We start from the raw sequence: 25,475 nt of genomic DNA on the forward strand, positions 1-25,475 counted from the left end.
AAAAAAATGAAGACAGCTCTCCTCACGACACCTTTGCTTCAGAGTAATACAGAAGCAGATGCTGCATCCCAAGACAGATGGTAGTACAAGACTAAACTACCATATTGGAGGTTAAATCTGAACCTGTCTTCTCAGCCTTTTTTTTTTTTTGGCTAGGATTTTTCTGTGAATAGTAGTCTAAAATGCAAGGGGGCTGGGGGGAGAAACTTCTTTAAACCAACATCCGGTCTAAGAAAAGAGGCAATGAACAATTTTGTAATTATATTGGAAATGTTTCATCTACAATAATTAGAACATTCATACAGAATTTTTCAAGAGTCAGCTTAAAATAACACACACAATACATGAATTTCACAACAGCCTAGATGTATCAGTTGCTTGCATTCACTGACATCTATGGTTCTTTTCTCCACAGGCTCATGTACTCCCAACAGCAGGGCTGCTCCTGCCTTCATTAACATACCACTTAAGGGTATGTAATTTCAGTAATCAAGGTGGAAGTCAAGCTTCACATGTCAGCAAGCTGACCAGATTCCAAACAGCACACTGATTCAACAGGCCCTGGAGGTTTTTAGTCCTGCAGAGCAGTGAGAGAAGCTCCTGCAGCAGCCAAGTACCCACCAGCTTTATACAGAGCATGGTGTTGGAACAGCAACCAAGCAGCAGTCAGTGACAAAACAAAGCTTCACATCTAGCTCAGGGATCAGGACCAAAGCCAGCCAAGGAACAGACTATTTGACCTTAAGTGCAGTAACTTGAGACAGCTGGTGAACTGCATGACTTTAATGGGCCTGTGAAGACCAGCCACATCCTTGTCAGGTTCTTGTTAGGTGGTTGCATTAGAGCCAGTCATTACTTGATAAACATCAGTACGAGCCCAAAACATTAACAAGTTATCCTAATTAGTACAAAATGTAACTATATCTTACCATGAATTGTAAGTACTTGTGCATACTTTATTAACAGAGTATAAGATCTAAAATACCAAAAAGACCACCACAGAATCTTAGTCTAAGCCTGGGCAATTGCACACGTACAGGAATTACAAGGCTTGAAATAAAGACAAGCAGGGAAGGGAGTTTTCTTGACCAACAGGCAGGGGTGAAGTGCAATCAGCTTCATCTGAGCTTTCATCCTGGAGCTTTATACAAATTGCAAAGTCAGTTTAATTACTTAGTTTATTTCTTTATGCTTTTAGAAACAGCTATGGCTGAATAAACAACAAATAGCAGGAAGTGAGGGTGAACTGCTTGTAGTCCTTCACTCATCCACTAATGCATACAAAACAAGCATCACAAGTTATTCACTGGCCCTTTTATGATGTCTGGCATTGAACACCACCTCTAGGGTGATGCTCATCATCTTCATAGGCTTCTCCATTATAGTGGTGTTTCCTTTTTTGCGATGGATCAAAGTCCACTAAATCCACTTGTTCCATTTCCTCAGTTTCTTCTATCTCCTGCCTGGTTGGTAGCAGTTTTTCCAGCAAAGACAGCTTATCTGAGGAGAGGAAGCCACTCTCTGGAAAGTTCACCTGAAATCAAAAGCTGCAGTTACTGTAGTTTTCCTGAACTTCCTGACCTTTCTCCATCCCACTACGGTTAATTTTTTGCCAAAGTCAGCTTTATCACAGATGACTTTGCTATTTCTTCATCATTGGATTTAACTCACTGTGTCAGCAAAAAGTTAACTTCCACCAGATCTGGCAACTTAGCTAAGTTTTATTCAGGATTTGTTCTGCCTCAGGACATTATCTGGAATCCCCCTAGAAGCAAAACTGCGGTACATCCCAACACTAGAGACACGCTTGAATCTCCCCTAAAACTGTGGCAGACAAAGCCTGCTGCCACAGCTCCCACAAGCTTCTCTCCAGAGAAGAGTGTTTTCCAGCCTACTCCTCCCAAGATGACAGAAACTAAACACGTCAAGCAAATGGAAGTTCACAAGGTATCCAAGAAATTCTTCTGGTACTTAATGCATTTTCAGTACAGAGATACTTGGGAAGCTTTTGCTTTGGTCTAGCCTATAATCCTGTTTGTCAGATTAGGTAATCCTGTTTGTCAGATTAGGTTTTCTGACTGTTGTCAGATATTCAGATAGATGTAGGATATTCAGTGATGAGGAAATGCCACACTATTAAGTTGATCCACTTACCCTGAACTCTATGATCAGACGTCCTTTTTCATACGGTCTGCGATAAATGGGCATACCTTCATTCAACACACACTTAATAGCACCATGCTTCACAACCTGGCCTAAAAAAGTCAAAAGGAAAAAAAAGCAGGAGGATTCACACAGGTAGCACTAGCAGCTTTAACTTTAACTCCCTTCAGTATGTATTCATGTAGCCTTCTACAGTGTGTTTAGACAGATACACTAATACACAGTAGTCTGTTAGGAACTTGCTGCCTGGTAACTTCTGAGTAGCAGACCAGGTTGATATCGACATTACGTTCTTTAAACCTTGTTATGCTTCCCAAAGGAAGCATACTTACAAATATGTTAAGTGCTCCATCAGTTCCAAGGCTGAAAAAGTAGTTTTCAGAGACCCACGGCCTTCAATTCTCATGAGGTATCCTCAGGATATAAGTATGTCCATGAGGTAAGGTCTGTTACTATATCACGCAAAGAAAGAGTTAGCTAATGCTGACCGCTATCCAAAATCCCTATTTGTTAAAAAATCGTACTGCAAAGACTAGGAAAAAATAGTTGGTACCAGCACATCTCTTGTGTAAAGTTGGTCAGTTGCTTCTGTTCTCTTAAGCAGACTTGTCTACTTTCCCGTTTACATCTGCTGGATGCAGGGACATTTGGCAGAAAGCAAACCAACACTTACCAGGATGGGAGGTAATAATTATAGTTCTATTGTCCAGCGTTGTGATAGGTTTTTGAAAGCCACATAGTGCTTCAACCAGTTGTATATCCATGGACAAAAGAAGGTCTTCATCTTGTCTAAGGCAGAACCAAACAAAAACAGTCACAGAGAAGAGGAAGCAGTAAAAGGACCATACCCAGGGAAAATGGGACCATACCCAGGGAAAATAAAGGTGGCATATTAAGAAGCATGAGCAATTAAAGATTACCAAATATTGACGTAGCACCAGAAGGCAGCAATTACAGGAATAACACCCTTGCTGAGAGCCATTACTGAGCAAACCCAGCTAAGTGTAGAAGTTTTTTGAAAATTATGTATTTATTATTTATTTAAATAAAAAGAGTAAAGCTCAATTGCATTGTTTCATTTCATTGCGCCTTCCCACTTACGGGAAAGTTCATCTCAACCTCCCAGAGAAGACTGAACAGGTGATGGCAACTCAAAGTGATGGGTTACTGTGAAACCACCTTCTAGAGAACACCAAGAAATACCTAGAACAGATGATGTAATTGTTTAACTGCTCATTCTGACTTCAGTAAGACAGTGCAAGCGGTGACTGTATGGGCTGTTAAGTCCAGGGGCTGAGAAAACCTCAAGCCTATTAAAAAAACCAAAGCTACCTCATTCACCCTATTTTAAACATCTCTGGAAGGAGACTTGCCTGGAAAGATAATTTTAGACTCTTAAGGGAGAGGGGAAACATTCCCTCTGTCCCAGAAGTAGCATGACCTCAGCATAACCCCACAGGACCAAAAATATCAAGGGAAAGCTAAAGACAGCGGAGCTGATGGCAGCAGGCAGGAAGATGGACAGTAATAAACCAGTGAAGTTACAACTTCAAGTCCCAGGTACCATGCAAAAGTACGGTCTAAATCAACTCTTTGGCACAGCTGATTCAGTAAGTGGTTTCAGCAGAAAGAAGAAAACCAACTCATTAAACTTATCAAAAGTGGTCAGAACTGATTCTTTAACCTGTGAGCTCAACGCTCTTCAGCACAGAGGTTTGGCAACAACTTCCAGAGTTCAACACCACATAGGACAGTCATTCAGACCAGCTACATGTTTAAGAACTTTTGGTTTGTCATTTGTACTAAAGACAACCAAAGGGATCAACTGTTGACAGACATGTCCCTTCCAAGAGACAAATGTCTTCCCAAACCAAATGACCTCCTTGTTACTGTTCTAAACAGAAAGAGTGAGACATCAAGTGCTACATAAGAAACTTCTGTTAGGTGGCTAGTGTTTTTAATCAAAAAAGAAGATACTGTACAGACTAATTCCACAAACAGTAACTTGAAACAAGAAAGTTTGCAAGTAGTACTGTTAGGTAACACAAAATACTTGAGACATGGTTGATGCTGCTCAGTTTACTTCTGCCTTCCCAAATAATAGACTGGACTGATTACCCTACCCAGTTCACTCAGGTGAGGAATGAATGGGGGAGAACCACTTTTGCCAGCAGATAGACCAACTTGACTTTCATCAGGAAGGAGCATGCTATATGCAGAAGTCTGCCATAAACAGGATCCCCTAGGAAAAGTGAACCACTGGAAGCCCCTCCTGTCCTGCAACTAAAGGAGCAATAACCAGCTGCCTACACTAAAAGATCAATTTTCTGAGTTAAGTGATGGAAGACTACCCTAGAAACAACAAGGAATCTTGAGGACAACTTTTGCAGATATTCACAGCTACTAAACAAAATACGTAGCAGTTCTTCAAATACTGAGGTTTGTAAACTCTCAATAACCAACTCCTTTCCGTTTGCTTTCTGTCCTCCTCCACTGCAAAGGCTCACGAAAGTACTTTGTGCTCTCCTGCATAACTCAATATTCCTTTGACCACCAAAAATTCACAGATTCTACCTATATGATCCTACCTACTCATGTTTCCAGTAACTAAAAAGCCACTAGTCACCAAGGAAGCTTGTGGAGAAGCATCAAAAAAGGTAAAAAGAAAAGACTTACAGAGTTTTTACCTTGTAAATGTAGAGTGATCTTTTTGATCCAAGACAATAATAATGTCCCCTGGCTCTAATCCTGGCTCTTGGTCCCCTTCACCATGGAATGTTATTTTCTGACCATCCTTCATTCCTATTGCAGAAAACACATTCATATCAGCCTTTTGAACTAAAAGTAGCAATATGAACTACTTTAATAAGCACAAGCTGATACTAGAGATCGCTAGATCTTGGGACTGGAACATCAAGACCTTCTCTCATAGCATTACATGTTTTTAATCAACTCACACGTCCAAACGATTTTAGTGCTGCCAACCTGAGCTATGTCTCATGACCATTTAGCTTAATTGTAGTTCAAAACAGCCACCTGCCAAGATAAAATCCTTGAGGGAAACATTATCAAAACAGCTTCTATCGCATGCACAAGCGCTACAAAGACAACATAGAAACAACACTGCATTCAACGCTTGCTTTGAGAATAAATGACCAATCAGCTTCTGAAGTTTTTAAAAGTACCTGTAGCAGAGCTACTTATGAAACATGATCTCAGTGCCCGCAGAGGGCAAGAAGCACTCTTCCTAGGAATGTAATCAGCAATTAAAAACATTTCACCTACACAGAAATCACTGTACCATCATTTCTAGCTGCCTCACGCTAGCTTGTGGCGTCTACTAACCTACAACAGAAAGATTTAGCTTTCTTCAGTCATTTTCATTTTTTTAAAATGACAACTATAAATTTGCAGTTCAGTAGGAATATAACATTACTGTAGGATTTTTCCTTCTGGGGAAAAAAGAACACAACTGAAAACAGGCGTTACATAAGGTGCGCTTATATATACACACATGTAAAACAGTTACAGATGATAATCAGGTGCAAATCTGAAGCAAGCCATGTGCATGCCAGCATGTTCTGACTTAGAAGCCCTACCATTCCCGACACTTCTCCAACTTCTGAGCAGCCTACTCAAAAGATGCACTTGTCATTCAACAGTTCACATTACCTCATCACTGTGAGGGTTTACATATGGAATTACATTTTGCCCAACAAAGAACACCTGCACTGAGCAACATTGTCAGGGTTGCAGAGCAAACTTAGAACTAAGCATTACAGGCTTAGCACTGTCTTTGCATCCTATTGCTATAGCAGACCTGGTTCCCCTTCATACTGAAGCACAGTAGAAGTGATCGGAGTCTGCAGGGTTTCCCAACAAGACAAAACTCACTAGGCATGCTGAACCAACAAACACCACATCTGTGTTTTATTTCATCAGTCTAGTTAACTGATCAATATTTTTCCTTACGAAGCTGCACTAGACAAAAACAATTCACTGCTTACCACGCTACAAGTTTTGGAACTCATTCTTAGTTATGTGTCCAGAAATCAAACACAAACAGAAATAATCACCTTTCCCTAAAAACAAGTCTCCCACTTTTTAAAGATAGCAACGGGTTACTTTTCTTAATGCGCATTCAGCAGTGTTACTCATCGTAATACCAAATCAACACCGTGCATTTACTAAAGATTCTGGTTTAGTGCTGCAAAGTCAGTGCCAGTATATTCAAATTTAGTACTTCAACATATTACAACCCTCTCACCTTTGTCAATGTGAACTTCTAGTATCTTCTTCTCCCTAACAATTTTTCTGCCATTGCAGCTCTTACACCGGTCCTTGGGGCTGATACGTTCCCCGTGCCCCTGACACTCCATGCAGACAGACTGGATTTGTTGCACCATTCCTGGCCCAATCTGGTGAATTCTGATTTGCATGCCTGTGCCTCTGCAATTAGGACAGCATTCTACTGCACCCTTCTTACCACCGCGACCTGGTAACAGTGAAAATGGGAGACGGAGTGTTATGCACTGCCAGAAGAAATCAGACAGGAAAAAATTCACTTGCAGTTTCAGAAGTAACTAATGTGTAGAGACAGTGTCAGAGTTACCTTCACATTTATCACAGATAACATTCTTCTGCAAAGCTAGTTTCCTTGTTGCACCATTGTACATGTCCTCTAAACTTACTGACAACTGATGGACAACATTTTTGCCTGTAAAAGAAAAAAGCGCATTTACTCACATCTGAAAGTACAGTCTCCACATAACGGAAAATCTCTCCTGTCACTATGCTCGAGTTACATTAAAACAAGTCTTTACAAGCTCTAACATCTTTCTTCATCTAGCTTTATCTTGTTTTGCTATTAGTCAATAGCCCTTTCCTATTTAAGGCTACGATTAGGTAACAATTCTAATGACCTTGCCAGGAATGTTTCTCTGTTAGAGGGAGAAGATTTTTCCCTGAAAGTGCAAGCAATAATAGAAATAAAACGTGAGAAAACTCAGATTTAAGCGTTAGATGCAAGATTTTAGTTTTATTCAACGCGACTAAACGTCTGTACAGCTACAAGGAAGCAGGAGACACTGCCCACAGCCTGCAAAGTACTACTTCCCTCTCCCCAGGGGATTTCTGGAAACTGAATTGAGTAACTAGATTTTTACCGTCAGGAATCAATTAGAACTTTACTTACTGCAGGATTAATTTTGTAAAGTATATCAAAGCATTCCTAGTAAGGCAGAACTTGTCACCAAAGAAAGCTGCAATGTCTCGATACAAGCACTTTTTTCCTTCCCTTTATCACGAAGGGAACTGATTTCATCAGCATGATTCTGGAACAGTTTAATTATGATTAAAGTCTTTGTCAGGATGTTTAACCTGCACTTTGAGTGGATTTTTACTGCAGCTTCACACCAGCTCCAATGAGCATCACAGGGAAACAGCTGTAGTTACCTTCAACTAAAGACCACTTTAACATTTGCATTTGGGCAGTATGCTTATGGTACGTCAGCTACCAAACATTTTAAGATACAAACTGCATTGGAAATGGGACAGTATATTAGAAGTTGGGCTTATGTTTCAATACAGATTTTTCAAACATGAAATCTGGTTAGATATTAACACAGCAGAATGCATAAGAGATCAAACTACCACTGTATGAACTGAATGGCCTCTTCCTGCTCATTTCAAGCTCCTGCCCATCTTTCAGGCTTTTTTCAGGCATTATCTGATTTTCAGAACACACCCCTAACTTTTTTCTAAACGTTATTTATAGCCTTATATCCACAGCATTCACCCAAGGGCCTGCAGTCTTCTCTACCACAGCAATCATACTGTAAAGTCCGGGAAAGCGTCAGAAGAAGGCACATTACCTCGTCTCTCCCTCTGCATCCTCCCACCACCGCCAAAGAACATATCAAATATGTCCATGGGTGACCCGAAGCTACTACCAGAGCCACCCTCTTTGATGGCCTGCTCGCCGCCTTTGTCATACAGGTCTCTCTTCTTTGGGTCAGACAGTACCTCATAAGCCTGGGAGATCTGCTTGAACTGTGAGAGACACGTGTCATGCCCCACACACTCTGAACTTAACCCCCCCCTCCTCTCCAACCACCAGCCTGGCCAGCACCCTCCCCAGCAGGGCCCTCTCACGCCAGCCAAACCCTCCCCAGACGGTGCTTCCCTGCCCCCCCCCCACGCCCCCATCCTCCATGTCAGCCCCACAGCACAACCCCCTCCCCCTCCCCCTCCACCCCTGCTGTCACAGAGATTCCCCCCTCCCTCGGGGGCCGCCACCTCCCCGCCGGGCCCCCAAGCAGAGCCGCCCGCCGCCGACCTTCTCGCCCTCGTTGGGGTTCTTGTCCGGGTGGTACTTGAGCGCCAGTTTGCGGTAGGCCTTCTTCAGCTCCTCGGCCGAGGCGTTGGGCTTCACGCCCAGCACATCGTAGTACGTAGTCTCCTTCACCATGGCGGCGGCCTGCGGGGACGCTCCGCTCCGCTCCCCCCCTCAGCAGCGGGTGCTCCCGCTCTCGGCGGCGCCGCCTCCGCCTCCTCCTCACCCGGCTCCCGACTTTTCTGGAAAGTTCCGAGCCGGTCTCCGCATCCGGGGACTTTTAAGCCGGCGCGACACCCCCCCCTCCCCCCCGGAAATCCCGCCCCGCCGGTTGCCGCCGGGAGGGAGGGGGGTTCAAAGGGAGGCCAGCCAATGAGAGGGGGAGGTGCAGGCCGGCCGGCCAATCACCGCTCCCCATATGGCCGCGACAGGCCACGCTGCCCGGCCAGCGCTTCGGCCCGCCCACTGCCGCCACTCCCAGCATGCACCGCCTCCAGGCCGCTGGAGGCGCTGCGCATGCTCCCGGCACCGCCTGCGGACTACAGCTCCCGGCATGCCCCGGGGGGGTGTCACCGCGCCTGCGCCGCAACGGCCGTAACGGCGCCCGCCGGGCCTCGCGCCCTGCCTGAGGGAGAGGCGGGGGGGGGGGAGGGGAACGCGACGGCGGCAGCGGCGGGAGAGGCGTGAGCTTAAATGCTTCTGACATTGCTCAGGAGGTTATCGCTGGCCGTGAAGAACCGGCACTGCAGCTTTGAATCCAAAATTCAGATTCCCTAGCGAGCTCTTGAATCGGGGCTCCGCGCTGCGCCTCCCGCGCTGAACGCCTCCCGCGCCCTGACGCGCGCCACGTAGGTGCCAAGTTCTTTCTAGCTCTCAGCAAGAAGGAATGGTCACGCCAGTCTTCGGGTGTGATAGGATGTTTAATCAGATTATTCAAAGATACGAGTGGAATAGAAGAGTGGCAGCAGAATCTTGCATCCCTTCTGATGCTGGGAACCCCAGGATGATACAGCATTGGATGGATCTCTCTGTTAGGACAAGGCACGCTGGCCATGCTGAGGTTCACCAGCGTTTTGGTCCCTGGAGCTCTTTCAGGATTTTCTTAGAAGAAAACAGTTCTATTCACCATTCCCACTGTCCAGCAAGAGGATGTTCACATGAGACCATGGTGCTTCATTTTTAGATAAGGACTTGCAGGTGGTGTGATCGCTGGTGCCAAGTGTGAGCTGCCTACAGCTGCCTCGGTTACAATTAGCCATGTCAGTTCATCCTGCGGCCAAGGGGTACGTGCAGCACAGCATAGCCTTGTGCCTACTCAGGTTAACTGTTGCGTGGATCGCTACGCTTCTTGATGTAGAGTAGCATTCCAATTAGGATTCCTACACTCCACCCCTTGATGCACATACAGTTGACTCTTTCAAAAGATACTGTAAATTGCAGGTTACACCAGTAACCTTTTGACTACTAGAAAGATTCTTACAAAGTGTTTACTGCAGTTAATAATGAAAGGGCAGTGAGAAGTGAAACAAACACTGGGTGAGAGAATAGGTGTAGAAGAGCAGTGTCACTGGAGCTAAAACTACCGCAGATTTCCAGCCACTGGGCAGGAGCTGCATTAGCTATTTGCCTGGCAGTCTGGATAAAGAGTTGATTCTGATGTAGCGCTTGTAGTTCTATGACATTGTCCTGCTTTTCAGTTTTTAATCAGTTGATTGAATGATATTTAAGGTCAATGCCATCCAATAAAGGCTCTCCAGGGTTGCCAGTTCCCCTTCAAATGTTGACATTATTTACCATGACTCATGACAAGCTGTCAGCTGTATACAAGGAGGCAGAGGTATTTTTGGCAGGAAATACTTTGCCTATGGAACCTGTGGTCTGATTTATTAGTGCACTTACCTGCTATAACTGACTGCACAGGACTTGAGATCTAGAGTTAAGGGTTTTACTGCTTAATCGTAACTTCATCTGGAACAGTGCTTTTAGGTAGGCTTTGGTTGGATTTGGGTAGGGTTTTCCACCCCTTGAATTGGGTTGACCTTTTGTAATGGGTCCAGTGTGGTCAATATGATGACTATCCAGCAATATCTCAAACCCCCTGAGTTTGGTACCTGGCCCTACAGATGGCCATCTCTCAGCTCAATCTCAGCGACTGAGTGTTCACTGATAAGGCTGTGCCGCAGCAAGGTCTGCTCTTGCCTCACAGGTGTTCTTGAAAGGGTGAGTCAGTCCCCAAATAGGCTGTTCTAATCAGCAAGTGGTACACTGTATGTAACCACATAGATTTAGGCAATACTTTACACAATTAGCATAAACAACATTACAATTGGATGTGTTTTCCTGTGTGGCAGCCCTGCAGTCTTAAAGGCACTATTCCAACATTTTTTTTCTTATAGGTAAAATAGGCTTGTGATGGTATTCAGTTATTCATCACCTTGGTAATTAATTTGATTATTCATAACCTTGGATGATTAATAACAAAGATTAATAATTATCTTTGTTCCACAGGCTGGAATATTTTCCTTCGTAGGAGCTTCAGATATAATCGGTCACAACCCTTTTTTCCTTTTTGCTTTCCTCCATCTCTCCTGTCTTACTGATAATAAACAGACAGCTTCACACTTACAGATCCAGGGATGTTAGGCATAATTTTACTATCCTTTCTTTCTTTTCCTTTTAAGGGAAGGTGTTGACAGATTATTTCAGATCATATCGGGTTAACTTTTAGAAACACTAGAATACAGCTGTTAAGCTTGGTTACCAGGCAGATATGAGTACTCTCTAATACGTTTCTATGCCATCTTCCTTTAATATTACTTCTACTCTGGTTCCTAGGTTCATTCCATTACTTACACACTTGGTTTAAAAAAAACCCCACACATTGCTGAAATGAACAATTTTATCTTTAGGTCTGGCTGTTTCTGTTCAAGTTGTTCTTCAATGGATGACCTTATAAAACAAAACAAAAAGACCTACCAAGGCCATCAGGCTATTACAGTTTGGCTTTAACTGTAACTACTGAAACCATTTCTCTTAAGATTATTTACATCCATCTATTACTTAAGTTTGAACTGTCTCTTTATATTCATTTTTCTTTATGATCAGAATTTTTTAGTACATATTGAAGCATTTTCCAGCCGCTTCTGGTTTCTTGTAATGGTGCTGGCAGTCAAAGATGCTGGCTCTTTGTATTATAGGCCTCTTCTTGTTCTGCAAATGTGTTTCTAGGGCTCTTATCTGTTTCTCACATTCTTGTGATTAGCCTCTGCAGCAGGACGGCAGGCATCAGCTATCATTTCTCCAATAGCTTTGACTTCCAACCTTCAAACATTTAACCCTTCCGTCTCTGTTCACTGTTCCTGCAAGTGAGCAGAGGCTTTATCACTTCATTTTCTTTCTGCGCTCACCCTGTGAGTGATAGGTGTTATTTTCTTTGATCGGGTAACAAAGTTAAGATTTGTACCTTTTTCCTCCCAAAGGTATGGTTTTCAACCAAACGGGGTAGTTTTGATATCTTGCCCCATCATACAGGCTGATTTTTCCTTTCAAGTGAGGAAATCCTTTTGCAATTTATGTAACTGTTTTTCCAGCTTCCAGGGAACAAGAGTATACAGGCTTTGGTGTTAGCCTGTTTTCCTGGCCCTTTGCCTACTCTATGACCAGTACAGTTTGCTGGTTAAGTTGTTGGCGTGTTCCTGAATATACTCCTTCAGTGATAACACTGTGGGTACATTTGCAAAAGGATAAATCCCCATCTCCTCACACAGAGCTGTGTCCTTGAGGATTTGGGAATGCTCACAGCTGAGTCGACATAGAGCAGCTGAGCAGCAAGGACTTCAGGAGCCAGGCAAATCCAGCTCCCCCCCCCCGCCCCCCCAGCTGCTGCTCCCTTTTTGTTTTTTTGTGAACCCTTGGTCAGCTTCAAGCTAGTTTATAATTTGGCCAAGGGTTGGACCCTGGCCGTGATGCGAGGTTTAAGTGTAGTGGTTAAGTTTATGTGCATGCTGTATCTCTGGTGAGGCCCCCTCCTCGCACGAAAGACCCCAGCCATCTAGCGGAGCTGTGCAGTTGCTTCCCCGTAGCGTTTACAGGCACGCAAGATCCCTGGTGAAGTCCCCACAGACCCCAGCCAGAGACCCCAACCGGCCAGCTGATACCTGCGCTGGCTGCCCTGAAGCCTAATGACTACCAGCGTTACAAGTGCAGCTCGCTGACACTTGCACAGGTTCTCCTGCTGGAGGGCCCCCCCCTTAATGGGACGAGAGCTTCTGCCCTGTTGGATTATTTGACACGCTCTCATGGTAGCCATTGCGCTAGTCTCTCCACTGCTTTTTTTGCCACTAAGTTTCCACAATGGCCTGCAGTTGTCCTGGATGCTGGCGGCCCCTTTGCTTTGATCGCAGCTGATGGTCCCACGCCAAGCGGGACACCACACTTTGCCTGGAACCTGTTGCTTACCATCAACTCACTGCCTACCCTGCCCTGGATGGCAGGGCCAGCAGCGTGCTCCTTCCCACCGCTGGGATACCCGCACTGGTTTTTCCCGTATCTTACCAATCCTTTGCAACTCCTCTATCTTGTCAAAACATTCCCACTGCCATTTCATGTGTATCGGAACAAGCGCCTACAATGCAAATCCTGATTTTTTCCTTTCCTCTTTTTTTTTTTTTAATTTTTCCTTCCCCAACCGTTGCTTTTGAGTTGATATTCCAGCTGAGGTGGGACATCCAGATAACGTCCCCCAGATCGCCGGGGAAGGTCCCTGGGCCCGGTCCCCCTTCGGGCTGCGCTGCGGGGCTCTCCTTTGCCCCAACCGGGCCTGCTCGCATCGCGCTCCGGCCGCCTGCAGCCGGCGCTGGCCAGACCTCGGTACGGCCGCCTGCCCGCGCCCGTTTTTAAGGATAATACGAGGTTTAATCGGAATATTTAGCCAAAGAGCGGCAACTAAGGCACGCGCGTCCTCGCGCAGGGGCGCGCACGGCGCCCGCCGCTCCCGCCGCCGCGCTCGGCCGCCCCGCAGCAGCGCCCTGCGGCGCCCCCTGGCGGCCGGTCCGGTCGCCGCAGCCCCGCCGGCACACAGCCTTGCCCACTGCGCCTGCGCCGTACCGCACCACGCTGCGCCTGCGCCTCGCCGCGCCGCCCCAGCCCGCGCTGGCTTAGCGCGCCTGCGCGCCGCGCCTCCCCAGCCCGCGCTGGCTCAGCGCGCCTGCGCACGCCCCTCCTTCCGGTCACGGGGCACGCTGATAGCGCCGCCGCGCTGGCGCCAGAGGGCGGCTTGAGGTCACGTGAGCCGCGAGGCGGGAGCTGATTGGCTGGGCGTGCCGCGTTGCGCTGCCGGCGGTGCGGTACGGGGCGTGGCGCGGCGCGGTGCGGCGCGCGGTAAGGGGCGCGGGCCGGCGTTGCCATGGGGACGCGGCCTGGCCTGGCCCGGCCTAGGCCCGGCGGGGCCCGCGGTGGCGACGGCGGCGCGTAGGCCGGACGGCGGGCCGCGAGGCTTTGCCTTGACTTTCCGAAAAGCGATCCCGGTTAGCAGGAGTGTCTCGGGACGGCAGGCTGGTCGGAGGCCCTGCCGGACGCCCCTCGCCCCGGCGGCAGCCAGCCTGCTGGGCAGCCGCCGGTCACTAACGTGCTGTTTATCTCGCTCCCTAGGGCGGTGATGCACGTGTGCTGGCTGGTGGCCAGAGAGCAATGCCGTCCGCGAATCAGGCTGCCCCACTTGGGAGCGGTGGTGGTTGGACGTGGCCCCGAGACTGGAATAACAGATAAGAAGTGTTCCCGGCAGCAAGGTAAGACTGAGCACGAGTCCTGCTTTCCCAGTCTGGTAGTTGTCAAGCATGTGAAAAGACAAGTGCAGCACTCACGATAGGGTCATGCAGATCGATAAACCTCATTTTTTTGCTCAGCTAAATGGCAGTGAAGCCACGGAAACACTTTTTTGGCCTTACTTGTAAGCCTGCTCTGTGCAGTGTTGAAATGGAGTTGGTAGTTCTTCCTTGAAATCTGAGTGGGGTTCCTGTAGGCTTATTCCTGCATCCATTGGCTGTTGATCTCTTGTCTCAGTATGATACACAGAGCTGCATGATTCCTAAAGCCACTGAGTTTCTTACAAGCACTTAGGAAGACCTCTGGGTTCTGACAAATCTGAAGAAACATGGCCTTCTTACTGAAACAAAGATAAGAAGTTGATCTTTGTAAACTAACGTATCGAGCCCTAACGTGAGTCCCCAGGTCCATAGTCCTGTTCAATTGCCCTTGCTCTCACTTGGCAAGTGGTGCTAGTCCTGCCCTGACTTCCACCAACTGATTTATAATGGGATTTCATAAACTGGAATTTCATAAACGCATTGGGAGAAATCACATCTTGATCTGTAAAATGCCCCCTGCTTTCCACCTTCCCCGCCTTATACTTCCATTCTGGACACAGCCCTTTTCCCTGCCATATTGTGACAGAGCGCTGATGGGAATAGCAAGAACTTGTAAAATTTTTCAATAGAGTTCCCCTTTATTCTGATGCAATTTTTGCTGATCCATATGAAATATGCAGGTGTGACTCAGTCGTATGGGCTAGTCCCATATTACCAGTGATCCTGGAAACACTGAGACAACATGGCAAAAGTCTTCTTCTAAAAGTACTCATAAAATCTTCCTCAGAAGGTAACACAAGCTTAAAATGCAGGCCTGTTCTCTGCCTTTCAGGCCTTCTTATTTACATAGTTTTATGATGCTTTTTCTTTCTTTTTTTTTTTCCAGTACAATTAAAAGCAGATTGTAATGAGGGTTATGTCACAGTCAAACAGGTATGTTTTCAAATGGATGTACAATATTTCTGATACTTACTGAGGTGGTCGTTACCCTTACACTCCACAAATGCTGCAAGTGATGGTTCTGATCACACAGCCTGAACGGCCTCAAGCTGTTCTGTGATCAAGGTGAGCATGCCAGGTAGTCCTCAGAAGGGCTCTCTTTCATCTGTGTACCTCAGTGCAAAGGCTGCGGTGCTCCTTCTAGACATACTTGCGTCTCAGAGAGCCAGAGCTGCAGCATTAGGGAACACTGCCTTGAATACTCAGGCTTTTCTTCCTCCAGGGAGTATGTTTTGGAGACTTCAATGTGCTTGCCCTAATCAAGAGGTTAACTTACTGACTTTCCTCCTAAGCCTTGCGTTTCTAAAGCTGAGGCAGCCCTTCATTTAAGGTCAGAATGGTTCTTACTGCACTGATGAGACTAGGCTCTATTAGACATCAAAACAAAAACCTTTGAGAACTGTCAAAATTGTGGTCACCTCTAGGGAGCGAAGGGGTTTGAAACAGCACTGAAGGCATTCTAAAGTTATTAATTGGGAGGACTCAGGCCTACGCTCTCGTGTTGTGGTCCTCATACATATCTGAGGTGTCAGGAAGGGAAAATTCTCTGGCTTCGAGTGCTGAGGCGTGTATGTGTGCCCACAGCATCAGCATCCAGGCAGACCACGCATCTGTCTACTGATGAATAACGTCTTCCATCAAAATGTCCCAAGAGCTCAGCAAGTACTTGGCCCCGCTGGTTTCGGATGAATTCTACAAGAAACTCTTAGATACGATTTCACAGAAATCAGCCTTAACAGCCGTTTGAATATGATGTTACTGGAATCTTAGGCCAGGGAGTACCCCCTGGTGGTGGCAGTTAGCACGTTTTCTAGAGCTGCTTCCCGTGTTTGGTGTGTGGCACACAGTGTTCCAGTGATCAGCTGTTAAATAACATATTGATCACGGGGAATGGAAATGTACTTAGTGTGAGTGAAACTTTACCGGTTATAGACCGAAAAGATCATGGCTGGAATCTGGGATTTGTCACAGGCAGTATCAGCTGATGAGATGCACAGTACCATCTGGTGAAACATGCAGGTACTGCAGTGACAAAGCTGAAGAAAGACTTTGTGTCAGAGTCCGTCAGTCACAAGCATCATCTGGCTTCCTACAGTGTGTACCATGTATAAACATTAACCAAAAGCATTTTGCTGAAGCCGGAGACTCCATACTTCCATAGGGTCGCTCTCATGACCAAAATGTATCTGCTTAAGCAGGCACTGCAGGTGTCATACTTACACATGCTGGGGTGGGCAGGGAGCTTTAGCCTCTCTTGAAAGAAACAAAGTATTGTCACCAGCTCTGTTTAAACATAGTCTTATGTGGGCTGGGGAAGAGTTATCAGATATGAATTGAAAAAGAAGAAAAGACGAGCGTGAATCTGATCTCTGGTTTCTTCAGAGTGGACTCCTCTAGGGGACCTCTCTAGACTGTTTTTGTCCAGTGTCCCCTTCCCCCCCCTCTCCCCCCCCCCCCCCCCCAGTGCAAGAGGAAGTATGTTGAAAGTGTTGGCAATGAGCTGTTCTTAGTGAGCTAGCTGTCAGGAGCCTGGATTTCTTTCTCTCTCGAAATGAGTCAAAAGAGTAGTCCCATGTGTTTGGAGATGGGCGTGCTGATGGGACAGCATTTAGGAGAAACGAAAAAGCAAAATGTAGAAGAAAGGAGCAGAAAGAGAAAATAAAACAATTGGAAATTGGTTAACCTTCGGGGGGTGGACTGAAATAATTGTTAAAACTGCTGTTACTGATAAAACAGTAATTGTTATTAAAACTCTTATTGTTTTAGCAGTTATTTAGTACATGTTTGGTTTTTTTGTTTGTTTGTTTTTTGGGGAGGGAGCAGTGAGGCATAGGTCATCTTGTAACTCTGTAGCCACCTGTGCTGCTCAGTCCCTGGGACACCGTGCCTCTGAGGGTTGTGTGCCAGCAGTTGAGGTGCCTCCAGCTTCTAACTTCCCAGATCCTTTAGAGTGGGTCAGCGTCAGGAGGGGTATGGAGTGGATACAAAACACTTCTACTTTGCAGGATAGTGATGTGTCAGGACGACATAGTGTTAGCTGCTGGTGATTGCAGTTATAATATCCTCTGCTCTTTTTTTTTCTTTTTTCTTTTTTTTCCCCCACCAAAGATAGGGGTTAACCCAACTAGTGTTGATTTAGTGCATATTGGCAAGGATAAAGAAGTAACAATGAGGCCAGGCCAAGTTCTGCATATTGTGAACAAACTCTACCCCTACACGGTGCAATTCTCTGAAGAATCGGGGAAAACTGCTGCAGTAGTAGCGGCGAAAACGCAAGCTGAGAAGAGGCCGTGTGAAGACTCCCGCAAAAATAGTGATGAAGAAAATGTGCCCAAAAAAAATATGAAGACAAAGGCAGTGGATACACCAGGTAGTTCTGCAGATCGCAAACTGAGCAGTTCCAATGTATCCTCAAATGAGGGGACTTCCAGCAAAAAGGTAAGTGTTTTAGGATTAATACTTCTACTGGTTCTCCTAGGGCTGTCTTCTCCAGCAGAGAGTGTTGGCCTTTTATTTTTGTGGAACTACCTATGGGGAAACTTGTCAGGTGAACGCAGATCCGCAAAGTATTCAGAGCATCATGAGCTGACATGTGCTAAGGCAAAGACTCTGCTCCTGACGCCACACAGATCTTAAGAAAGTTACCTGGGCGCCCTTCTAACCTGAGTGTATCTTCCACGAAATCACTAATGTGGCTTGAGTCCTTCACAGGCTCCTGCTGGAATCAGCATGATTGCTGAGCTGATACGTGCGTGAAGAGGTCTGCAGGTAGTAAGCGTGGATCTGATCTCTGGTACCTGCTGCACTTTCTGCAAGAAAGGCAGTCCATGTGCGCTCAGCTTAGCTGGGGTCCCATGAGGATTCTGTGCCACCACTGGAGATGAAATCTACTGTGTTTACAAATAAAGCAGTGGTTTTCTAAAAGCTTACACACATAATGGAACATTTCCTTTTTTTTTTTTTTTTTCCCCTCCTCTTTTCTGCCCTCTTTCGTCATTCCTCATGGTTGAACCAGGTTTACCTTAATGGGTGTTACTAGCTAAAAATATCTGAAAGGGGGGTCTTCAGCTGGGGTGACATGACAATCAAAAAGAGCGATGAGCACTCAGGGCTTTTGGAACTAAATGTGTGGTTGCTGCAGGAGACACCACAGAAATGCAACCCAGTAGGACCAAATTCTAGTCTCAGGTTTACCGCTTACTTCATTTGCAGCCTCAGGCTAGTTGTATTAGGGCCGGATTTGTGGTAGTGTAAGTAGAGAGAAGAAGGTTCAAAGTGTTGGCTGGCTTATACTTTCCTCTTTCTTTCTCTGCACAAGAGTAATATTTGAACATTTCCTCTACGTGAATACGGTGTGGATCATCTTTGGCAATGCCTGTGAAGTGTTCTGAGCCGAAAAATGTTGTCTGTTTTAGCAAATACACTCATGTATCTTCCATTAGCTGTTAATTAACCAAGAAATTCACAGTTAAGAGATCTGCTGGTATTGGCTTGATCGACCTGTGCTTTAATTTTCCATACAAGCCACTCGTGTCTTGCACGCTACTGAAAGATCTTGGAGTAGGGCCAGACTCTGCAACAGTGTTTCTTTGTTCTGTGCTGTGCGTGATGGGAGTGTAAATGCAGATCTGCGTAGTTCCTTTGGCCCCTGTGATCCATGAAGCAACAAGTTTTGTAGTAAAATGTTCTGGCATCAGTAACAATATTCAAGGTCTATGTCATAACATATGTGAACAAGGTACAAAATTCAGACAGATCTAGAACTCCCTGTTGATAACATTTTCCAACATTTGAAAGATTTACTTTGAATCTTAACCAGTATCTTGTTAAGAATCTGTATCAGTAGCTTTGAGGGGGAGATCAGAGGGCATATGTTCTTAAACAAAAAAAAAAATCAGTTGTCATTCAGCTATTATTTTGTTGTTATAATTCCAATGGAAGTATTTAACTGAATGCTTTTAAATGTCATTAGATTCTTAATTATCTCCTAAAAATGCTTTTCCTTCTGTATTGTCTTAGGAACATTCAGGACACTGGAGTCAGGGTCTAAAGAGCTCCATGCAAGATCCAAAAATGCAGGTAGGAATTGTACACATGTAGCTTATAGAAATTTCCTTTTAACAAAGTGAAACGAGCTTTCTTTCTTCCTTTTGCAGCATATTTTGATCTAATTAACCAGCTGGCTGCTGCATAAGGGTTGAATTGTAGTTGCATCTTTCCCTGTGGTAGCATGCATTTGGAAATCTCTACTGTGCTGACTTGACAAAATGTCAGAACTTCATTATCCTTGAGCTCTCAACTCTGTCAGATTTAGCCAACAGATTTGGAAAAGGTTTTTGGGAGAGCAGATGAACAGTATGGTTCCTTTGTTTTTTTGGGGAAACTGTCTAGAAGGATGGCGTAGACTGAAGCTGAGCAAGTAGCGGAAGCTCATTTTCTTTTTTCCAGCAGTCAGCTTTATCTTGTTTCTGAGAGTGATTCAGTTTCCTGGTTCCCAGTGAACTCTTAACTCAGGAAAACCTGTGAGCTAGCTGACAGGATGTGACCGCTGGCTCCTGCTCCACCCTGTTTCCTTGTGTCTACAGGAATTCTTGGGTGTTTTCTGCTAAGCTTCTGCGGATAGTACAAATGCATCTCCCTCCCTCTACCTCTCTGTTTTACTTTAGCTGCATAACACTTCCCCTTTAGCTGTGTTTTTGTCCGCTACCTGCTTTCTGAGAGGTTGTACTCAAGAAGCAGGAGCTGTCAGATTTCTGTTTTTGTAGTTCTAGTGTATACATCTCAGAACTCTTCCACAACTCTTTCTCACTAGTGCGATCTGAGAGCATCTCCTCTATCTATGAGTAAAAGCTACTTTAATTTTATTTTTAAGTTATGACTAGTATATAGCCCGCTTCTGCTCAATACAAGCTTTATAGCTTAATCCCAGAATAGGGAGAATGCTTTCCATCAGAGAGCACGAATGCTGGAGTATTTATCTTGAGAGAGACAAGTTACTTTAAAGGCTGATGGAAAAGAGGGGAATCTAGTACCAAATACTTTTCAAAACCAAGTTTACATTCCAGATGTTTGTAAATAGGTGAAAAGAAGGAATTTCACTCATATCCCACCAGTCTGGGAAAAGAGAAAGGAGTATGGCTACTTGTTTCCCCAGCAGTCTTACATAAAGATGCATCTTTCTGTATGACTAGACCGTCTTTAGCCTGGTTAGTTGAAAGAAGTTGAAGATGTACCTGGAGGAAAAAAAAAAGATTGTCTTTCTGTGTTTTCACTGTCTCCCCACTGTGTGGCAGAGCGAGGCCAGAATCGTTAGAGCTTGGCTTTGGGATGAGTGACTCTCCTAGGAGGCCATCTTAGCATTAGAGAAGTGTGGTGCTGTTGTTGTTGTTTTTCTCCTTTGCACTTCTCAGCAATCCACAGTGTCTGGGAGGACAGATATTACAGGAACACGTGACTCTTGGTTCTTGAAATCACAAAATAATTTCAGTTGGAAGAGATCTGTGCAGCTCACCCAATATGACCGCTTGGACTAGATCAGATGGCCCCAGCCCTTTTTCATTTGAGTTGGGATGATCTCCAAGGGTGAAGATCCTACAGCCTCACTGGACTTCTCAAAAGCATTGAACGTTCTCAGGGTGAAAATACTTTCCTTGACAGGAAATGAGTGTTTCCAAATTTCACGTTTTGTTTTTTTATCCAAGTCTAAAGTGTTGGACTGTATAGAGTTTTAGGAGAACTGAATGTCCATTATCCAAGCAATGCCAGCCATTTCGAATGCCTCTTTCTCTGAGGGATGCTAAAACTTTTGAAGTGCTGACTTAACCTTTTAAACATGAGGCTTAATCTTCATCCTTTAAATGGAAGTTCACATTGCGCTTTCCAAGACAGTGCTTTCTTGAGTTAAGAGATAATCTGGAATATGAATAACTATTTGTGACTTAGCGTTGGCTTTATTAGGTGTGGTTACGACCTCAATGCACAATAGAACTCCTTTCCTTTTTAATCAATATTAAAGAGCAGGCAGGCTTTCTTTTTATTTTATTTTATTTTTTTTTTAGGAATGGCTTGTCACAATTGCCTTGATTCTATTCCCACTGGCTGCATATGCAGACATTAATGTATATATGTAAAAATACAACACCATGAACTAGTCTTGCTGCTGAAAGAGTCGGTCTTATAATTTGTGTGCTGATAAAATTTTAGTAGTCTTTCCTGTAGAACAAGACTGCTCAGTTCTGTATATAAACCTATGCAAATAATTAGCAAAGATGAGAAGGAAATCTTCCATTTCTCAATAGTAGACGTGCTGCTAAGAAATCACATACACAGCACATAGTTTCTGTTTCAGAACCTGACAGATTTTAATCACCATTGACAGACTGGCGCTGCTGCTCCCCACTTGTTTTGCTACTGACTCTCATGATGAGCTCCATCAAATTCTTGCAGAATGCAAAGCAAAATGAAAACAAGGCAAGGACAGCAGGATGGCAGAAATCTACTCTCCTTTCTTTTGGTGATCCTACCAAGTAGGACACTGGCTAGCATGAACTGCAAGTGCTCAGAGGCAAATGTTTTCTGTCTGTGCAATGCTGCTGGAAGTCTATAGCACTGTGCACGTTATTTGGAGTACCTTTGAGACTTGTGTTTCACTCCAGGAATCTTCAAAGCATGAGTCAATCCAGTGCATTCCTGTGTGCTCTATACTGAACGTAGCAACAAGATTTTTGTTTCAATGACTGCAAAGCTTCATGGAAGCCTGATGGAAGTAGAGTTTCATAGACCTCACTAGTCTTTTTCTTTTTTTTTCCAGAGACTTCACAGCAGTAGCACAGCAGTCTGTAGCAATAGTTAAGTTATTCCTTTCTATCTAAGAATAGAAAGCTTTTTTTTCTTGCAGTGTTTAAAGAAGGATGCTGGAATATCTCTCCACACCCGTCTGGTCCATCGTATGGAAAAGGGAGCACATGCAGGACCAACTTAAATCAAGCTGAAAATCTCCTTGAATTGGAACGCTCTGCTTCTTGATATTTCTTCCTGTGTAGTAACCATTCCTGGCTTTTTAAATTGCTATGCCTCCAATTAAATCCTCCTTTTGCATATTCTGACCTGCATGGCAGTGGCTTTGCCTGCTGTGGGAAAGGTGCTATTTACTTGAGTGCCTTTTGTGAGCCTTTACCTAATCTAGATCCCGTTGCTGCCTGGATCCTATTGAATCACTTGGCTCTGGCATTAGTACCTCTAAAGATTTTCACAGCGGGTTTGTCCTAAGATAAACTAAGAGGTCTGTGTTGAACCAACTGCTGCCTTTGCCTTCTCCAAGCCAGATGACCAGAGCCCTCCTGGGCTCACATGATTATTGTGGAGTCTTGTGTGCCAAGTACTCTGGCTCCTTTTCAGTGCTGGATAAGTCTCTTCTGCACTGCTAACCCCGGCTGAATTTTAAGATGGACTGCCGTAAGAATATGCCTTTTGCTGGCATTGGCTTGTCGTTTAGTAGTTTCAGCTGCCAACAGGAGAAGCCAAGAGTGTACCCTGAATGCTACAAGGTGAAACGCTAACCAGTCTTCACAGTAGAGCATGGATAAATGCTCATTGGAACATACGCATAAACTGTGTCCTACAGAATACCTTTTAACTGTAAACAGCTTTTCTAGTCTTATATCAGTATTGGCTGCTGTTAAACACAGTTCATTGGGATAGGTGGACCTTCTGATTTCCCTTATGGAGGGAAAAGAGAAACCACTAAGCATGCCAGGGCAGGGGTTTTCGGGGATCTGCATGCTTCCTTGGAACCTTTGTACTTCAACTTTGTGTGGTTCAGAGGAGGGCAAATTTCAGTAGAGTGATTGCGGTCTTGATGCCATCGCCATCATCAGCCATAGAGGGTGTTCCCAATTCTGTGTGTTCAGGGACTCTTGCAGCCACAATAGATCCAGATGGATAATGCTTCAAAATCCACTGAATATGGTGCTTATCAGAATAAGACATTTAACTTCCAATCAGTAAATAATCTATTTCTCTTTTTGATAGGTTTACAAAGATGAAAAGACTGTAGTCATCAAAGATAAATATCCCAAAGCACGTTACCACTGGCTCATCTTACCATGGGACTCCATTTCAAGCCTACAGTCAATCACAAGGGAGCATCTTGAACTCCTGGAACATATGCATGCAGTTGGGGAAAAAATGATTGAGCAGTGCCCTGCTAGAGAGACTTTGGAGTTCAGGCTGGGTTACCATGCGATCCCGAGTATGAGGTAAGACCTAAATGAGTCATCAGGTGGTAGAACTCAGCTATCCAGAACCCATTCTTCTGGATATACAGATCTGGGGCCAAATCTTCAAGGCGATTTGATGTTGCTGTAGCACAGCCAATCCTCCTAAACCTTAAAACCAGCTTGGTGTCCAAGTCCTTTAGATGCAGCTGCGCATTTACAACGGCTTACATGCTGACGGACTAAGCAGGCTTCTTAGTTAAGTGGGAAATGCCTTTGGGGTTCCTGTAGATGGCGTCGCAGTATGCCTGTGGTCCAGTACAAGTGAAAGAGGTGGCACTGCAAACAACCTGGGGCTAGGACGCATCCCCCCTCAGAAACCTGAGCTAGGAAGGGAGAGTGACTCTTAAGCCCTGCCCTGCTTGATCCTGAGCAAGGATTTGAGTCTCGTATATCAACGAGTCCAGGGATTACAGTGCCCAAATGCCTGTAGAGTATCTAGGTATTGCAGCCTATATTCCTAAGCCTTTTTCCAGTTCTTGGACTTAGCCCTGAGTTGCTGATACAAAGTCCCATTCAGGAACTCTACCGATTGTAATCCTTTGGTTTATTAACACTACTGTTACCGTCTTTCTGGAAAGTGGACTATCCTTGGGGGCAAGTGCGTTATGCACAGTAATGATCTTGACTGCTTACAATTAGATGGAGCACTAAGCAGAGGACACTGCTTTCAAAGCACAGAATGGGTTCCTTCTGTAGCAGGATTGTGGAGCAAACATAAGAAATAAGACTGGCCCATGAGGCAGTCAGACTCTATTATAATAGAGTCTGCAACCGATAATACTGCGTAAGAACCTCAAGCATTATTTTTCTTTCTTTTCTAAACAATGCATCGTTTCAGTCAGCTGCATTTGCATGTCATCAGCCAGGATTTTGATTCCCCTGCCCTGAAAACAAAAAAGCACTGGAACTCTTTTACTACAGAATACTTCATAAACTCCGAAGGTAATGATTTAAAAAAGTATAAAACTATTAAAAAGTAACATACAATCATGCTTGTGGGATTTGGCTTTGGGTTTTTTTCCAAAACAAAATGTGTAAGCCATAAATTGTATTTCAGTAATTGAAAGGTTTCATTTAATTTCACATAGTGGGGAATAGCACTAGGTAAAAGTCAACTAAATGTTGGGACTGCTTTACATTAAAGACCAGAAATGACATGCTGTCGTGTAAAGGAGCATACACAGATGCTAAATGCATTTCGTGGTACTACACGGTCACCATACCTCCTCTCTCTTATTTCAGATGTGATAGAGATGGTAAGAAGCAATGGGAAAGTAACGGTGAAAGAACACACCTCTGAACTTCTCAGATTGCCCCTCAGATGTCACCTTTGCAAACAACATCTATCTACTATGCCAGAGTTAAAGGCACATCTTGGGAAGCATTACCCAAAATGACTTTGCAGAAAACTTGTCCTAGAATCTGCGTTCAGATTTTAGGTTAAGACAAAGACGTAGAAATGCTAATGAGTGGGCGTGGGTATCTCTGTTAACTGGAATGACAAATGTAATATGGGCAAAATGTAGCCTGAAAGCAGCAGCATGTTATCTTTATAATAGTGTAAAGAAAAACAAATGAATCAACTTCTTAAATTGAAAACATGTCTGGAGTTTTATTGTGACATACCCACACTTGTCTGTACGGCGAGAAGAAGTTTTCAAGAAGTGTTTTCTTTGGGTAGAAGGATTTATTTTAATTCAGAAGCCTAGATGCTTTTTTTTTTTTTTTCAGGCTTCAGTTTGACTACAGAATTGGAAGAAACAAACTGTAACTGGGGAAGTTTTTTCTCTGGAGGCCTGTGCCTACCACTGAAATATGTCTTGAGTGATGCTGTAA

At 44.7% G+C, this 25,475-nt stretch overlaps 2 protein-coding genes across 3 annotated transcripts; one reads left to right on the forward strand and one right to left on the reverse strand.

Annotated features, from left to right (window-relative positions):
* Window positions 1-248: 248 nt before the first annotated feature.
* DNAJA1 (DnaJ heat shock protein family (Hsp40) member A1) lies at window positions 249-8,949 on the reverse strand. Its single transcript, XM_068928689.1, has 8 exons — window positions 8,501-8,949; window positions 8,037-8,214; window positions 6,776-6,880; window positions 6,431-6,658; window positions 4,851-4,965; window positions 2,837-2,952; window positions 2,155-2,255; window positions 249-1,534 (listed from the first exon to the last, which is right to left on the reverse strand). Exons 1-8 carry the CDS (start codon window positions 8,630-8,632, stop codon window positions 1,316-1,318), a joined length of 1,194 nt encoding a protein of 397 aa, XP_068784790.1. The 5' UTR covers window positions 8,633-8,949; the 3' UTR covers window positions 249-1,315.
* A 4,813-nt stretch (window positions 8,950-13,762) lies between these two features.
* Window positions 13,763-25,238, forward strand: APTX (aprataxin). 2 transcript variants are annotated; one of them, XM_068928833.1, is made up of 8 exons: window positions 13,763-13,876; window positions 14,147-14,283; window positions 15,248-15,294; window positions 17,470-17,799; window positions 19,381-19,440; window positions 23,392-23,618; window positions 24,478-24,581; window positions 24,882-25,238. In XM_068928833.1, the coding sequence occupies exons 2-8, from the start codon at window positions 14,154-14,156 to the stop codon at window positions 25,034-25,036; spliced, it is 1,053 nt and encodes a 350-aa protein (XP_068784934.1). In that variant the 5' UTR covers window positions 13,763-13,876; window positions 14,147-14,153; the 3' UTR covers window positions 25,037-25,238. The 2 variants fall into 2 exon arrangements, with proteins under 2 accessions (XP_068784934.1, XP_068784933.1); XM_068928832.1 differs by having other exon boundaries at window positions 13,852-14,022.
* Window positions 25,239-25,475: the final 237 nt, after the last annotated feature.

This window comes from Struthio camelus, chromosome Z (genome assembly GCF_040807025.1).
Source record: "Struthio camelus isolate bStrCam1 chromosome Z, bStrCam1.hap1, whole genome shotgun sequence".
Lineage (NCBI taxonomy): Eukaryota > Metazoa > Chordata > Aves > Struthioniformes > Struthionidae > Struthio > Struthio camelus.

Bases quoted from the DNA above. Each gene is read 5' to 3' on its own strand.
- DNAJA1 (XM_068928689.1), bottom strand. From the start codon at position 8,632: ATGGTGAAGGAGACTACGTACTACGATGTGCTGGGCGTGAAGCCCAAC. The intron at 6,881-8,036 runs GTAATGTGCCTT...TTTCTTTTACAG, and splicing joins GATGCAGAGGGAGAGACGAG to GCAAAAATGTTGTCCATCAG. The intron at 1,535-2,154 runs GTAAGTGGATCA...TTTTGATTTCAG, and splicing joins GTCTGATCATAGAGTTCAGG to GTGAACTTTCCAGAGAGTGG.
- APTX (XM_068928833.1), top strand. From the start codon at position 14,154: ATGCACGTGTGCTGGCTGGTGGCCAGAGAGCAATGCCGTCCGCGAATC. The intron at 19,441-23,391 runs GTAGGAATTGTA...TCTTTTTGATAG, and splicing joins TGCAAGATCCAAAAATGCAG to GTTTACAAAGATGAAAAGAC. The intron at 23,619-24,477 runs GTAAGACCTAAA...GCATCGTTTCAG, and splicing joins CATGCGATCCCGAGTATGAG to TCAGCTGCATTTGCATGTCA.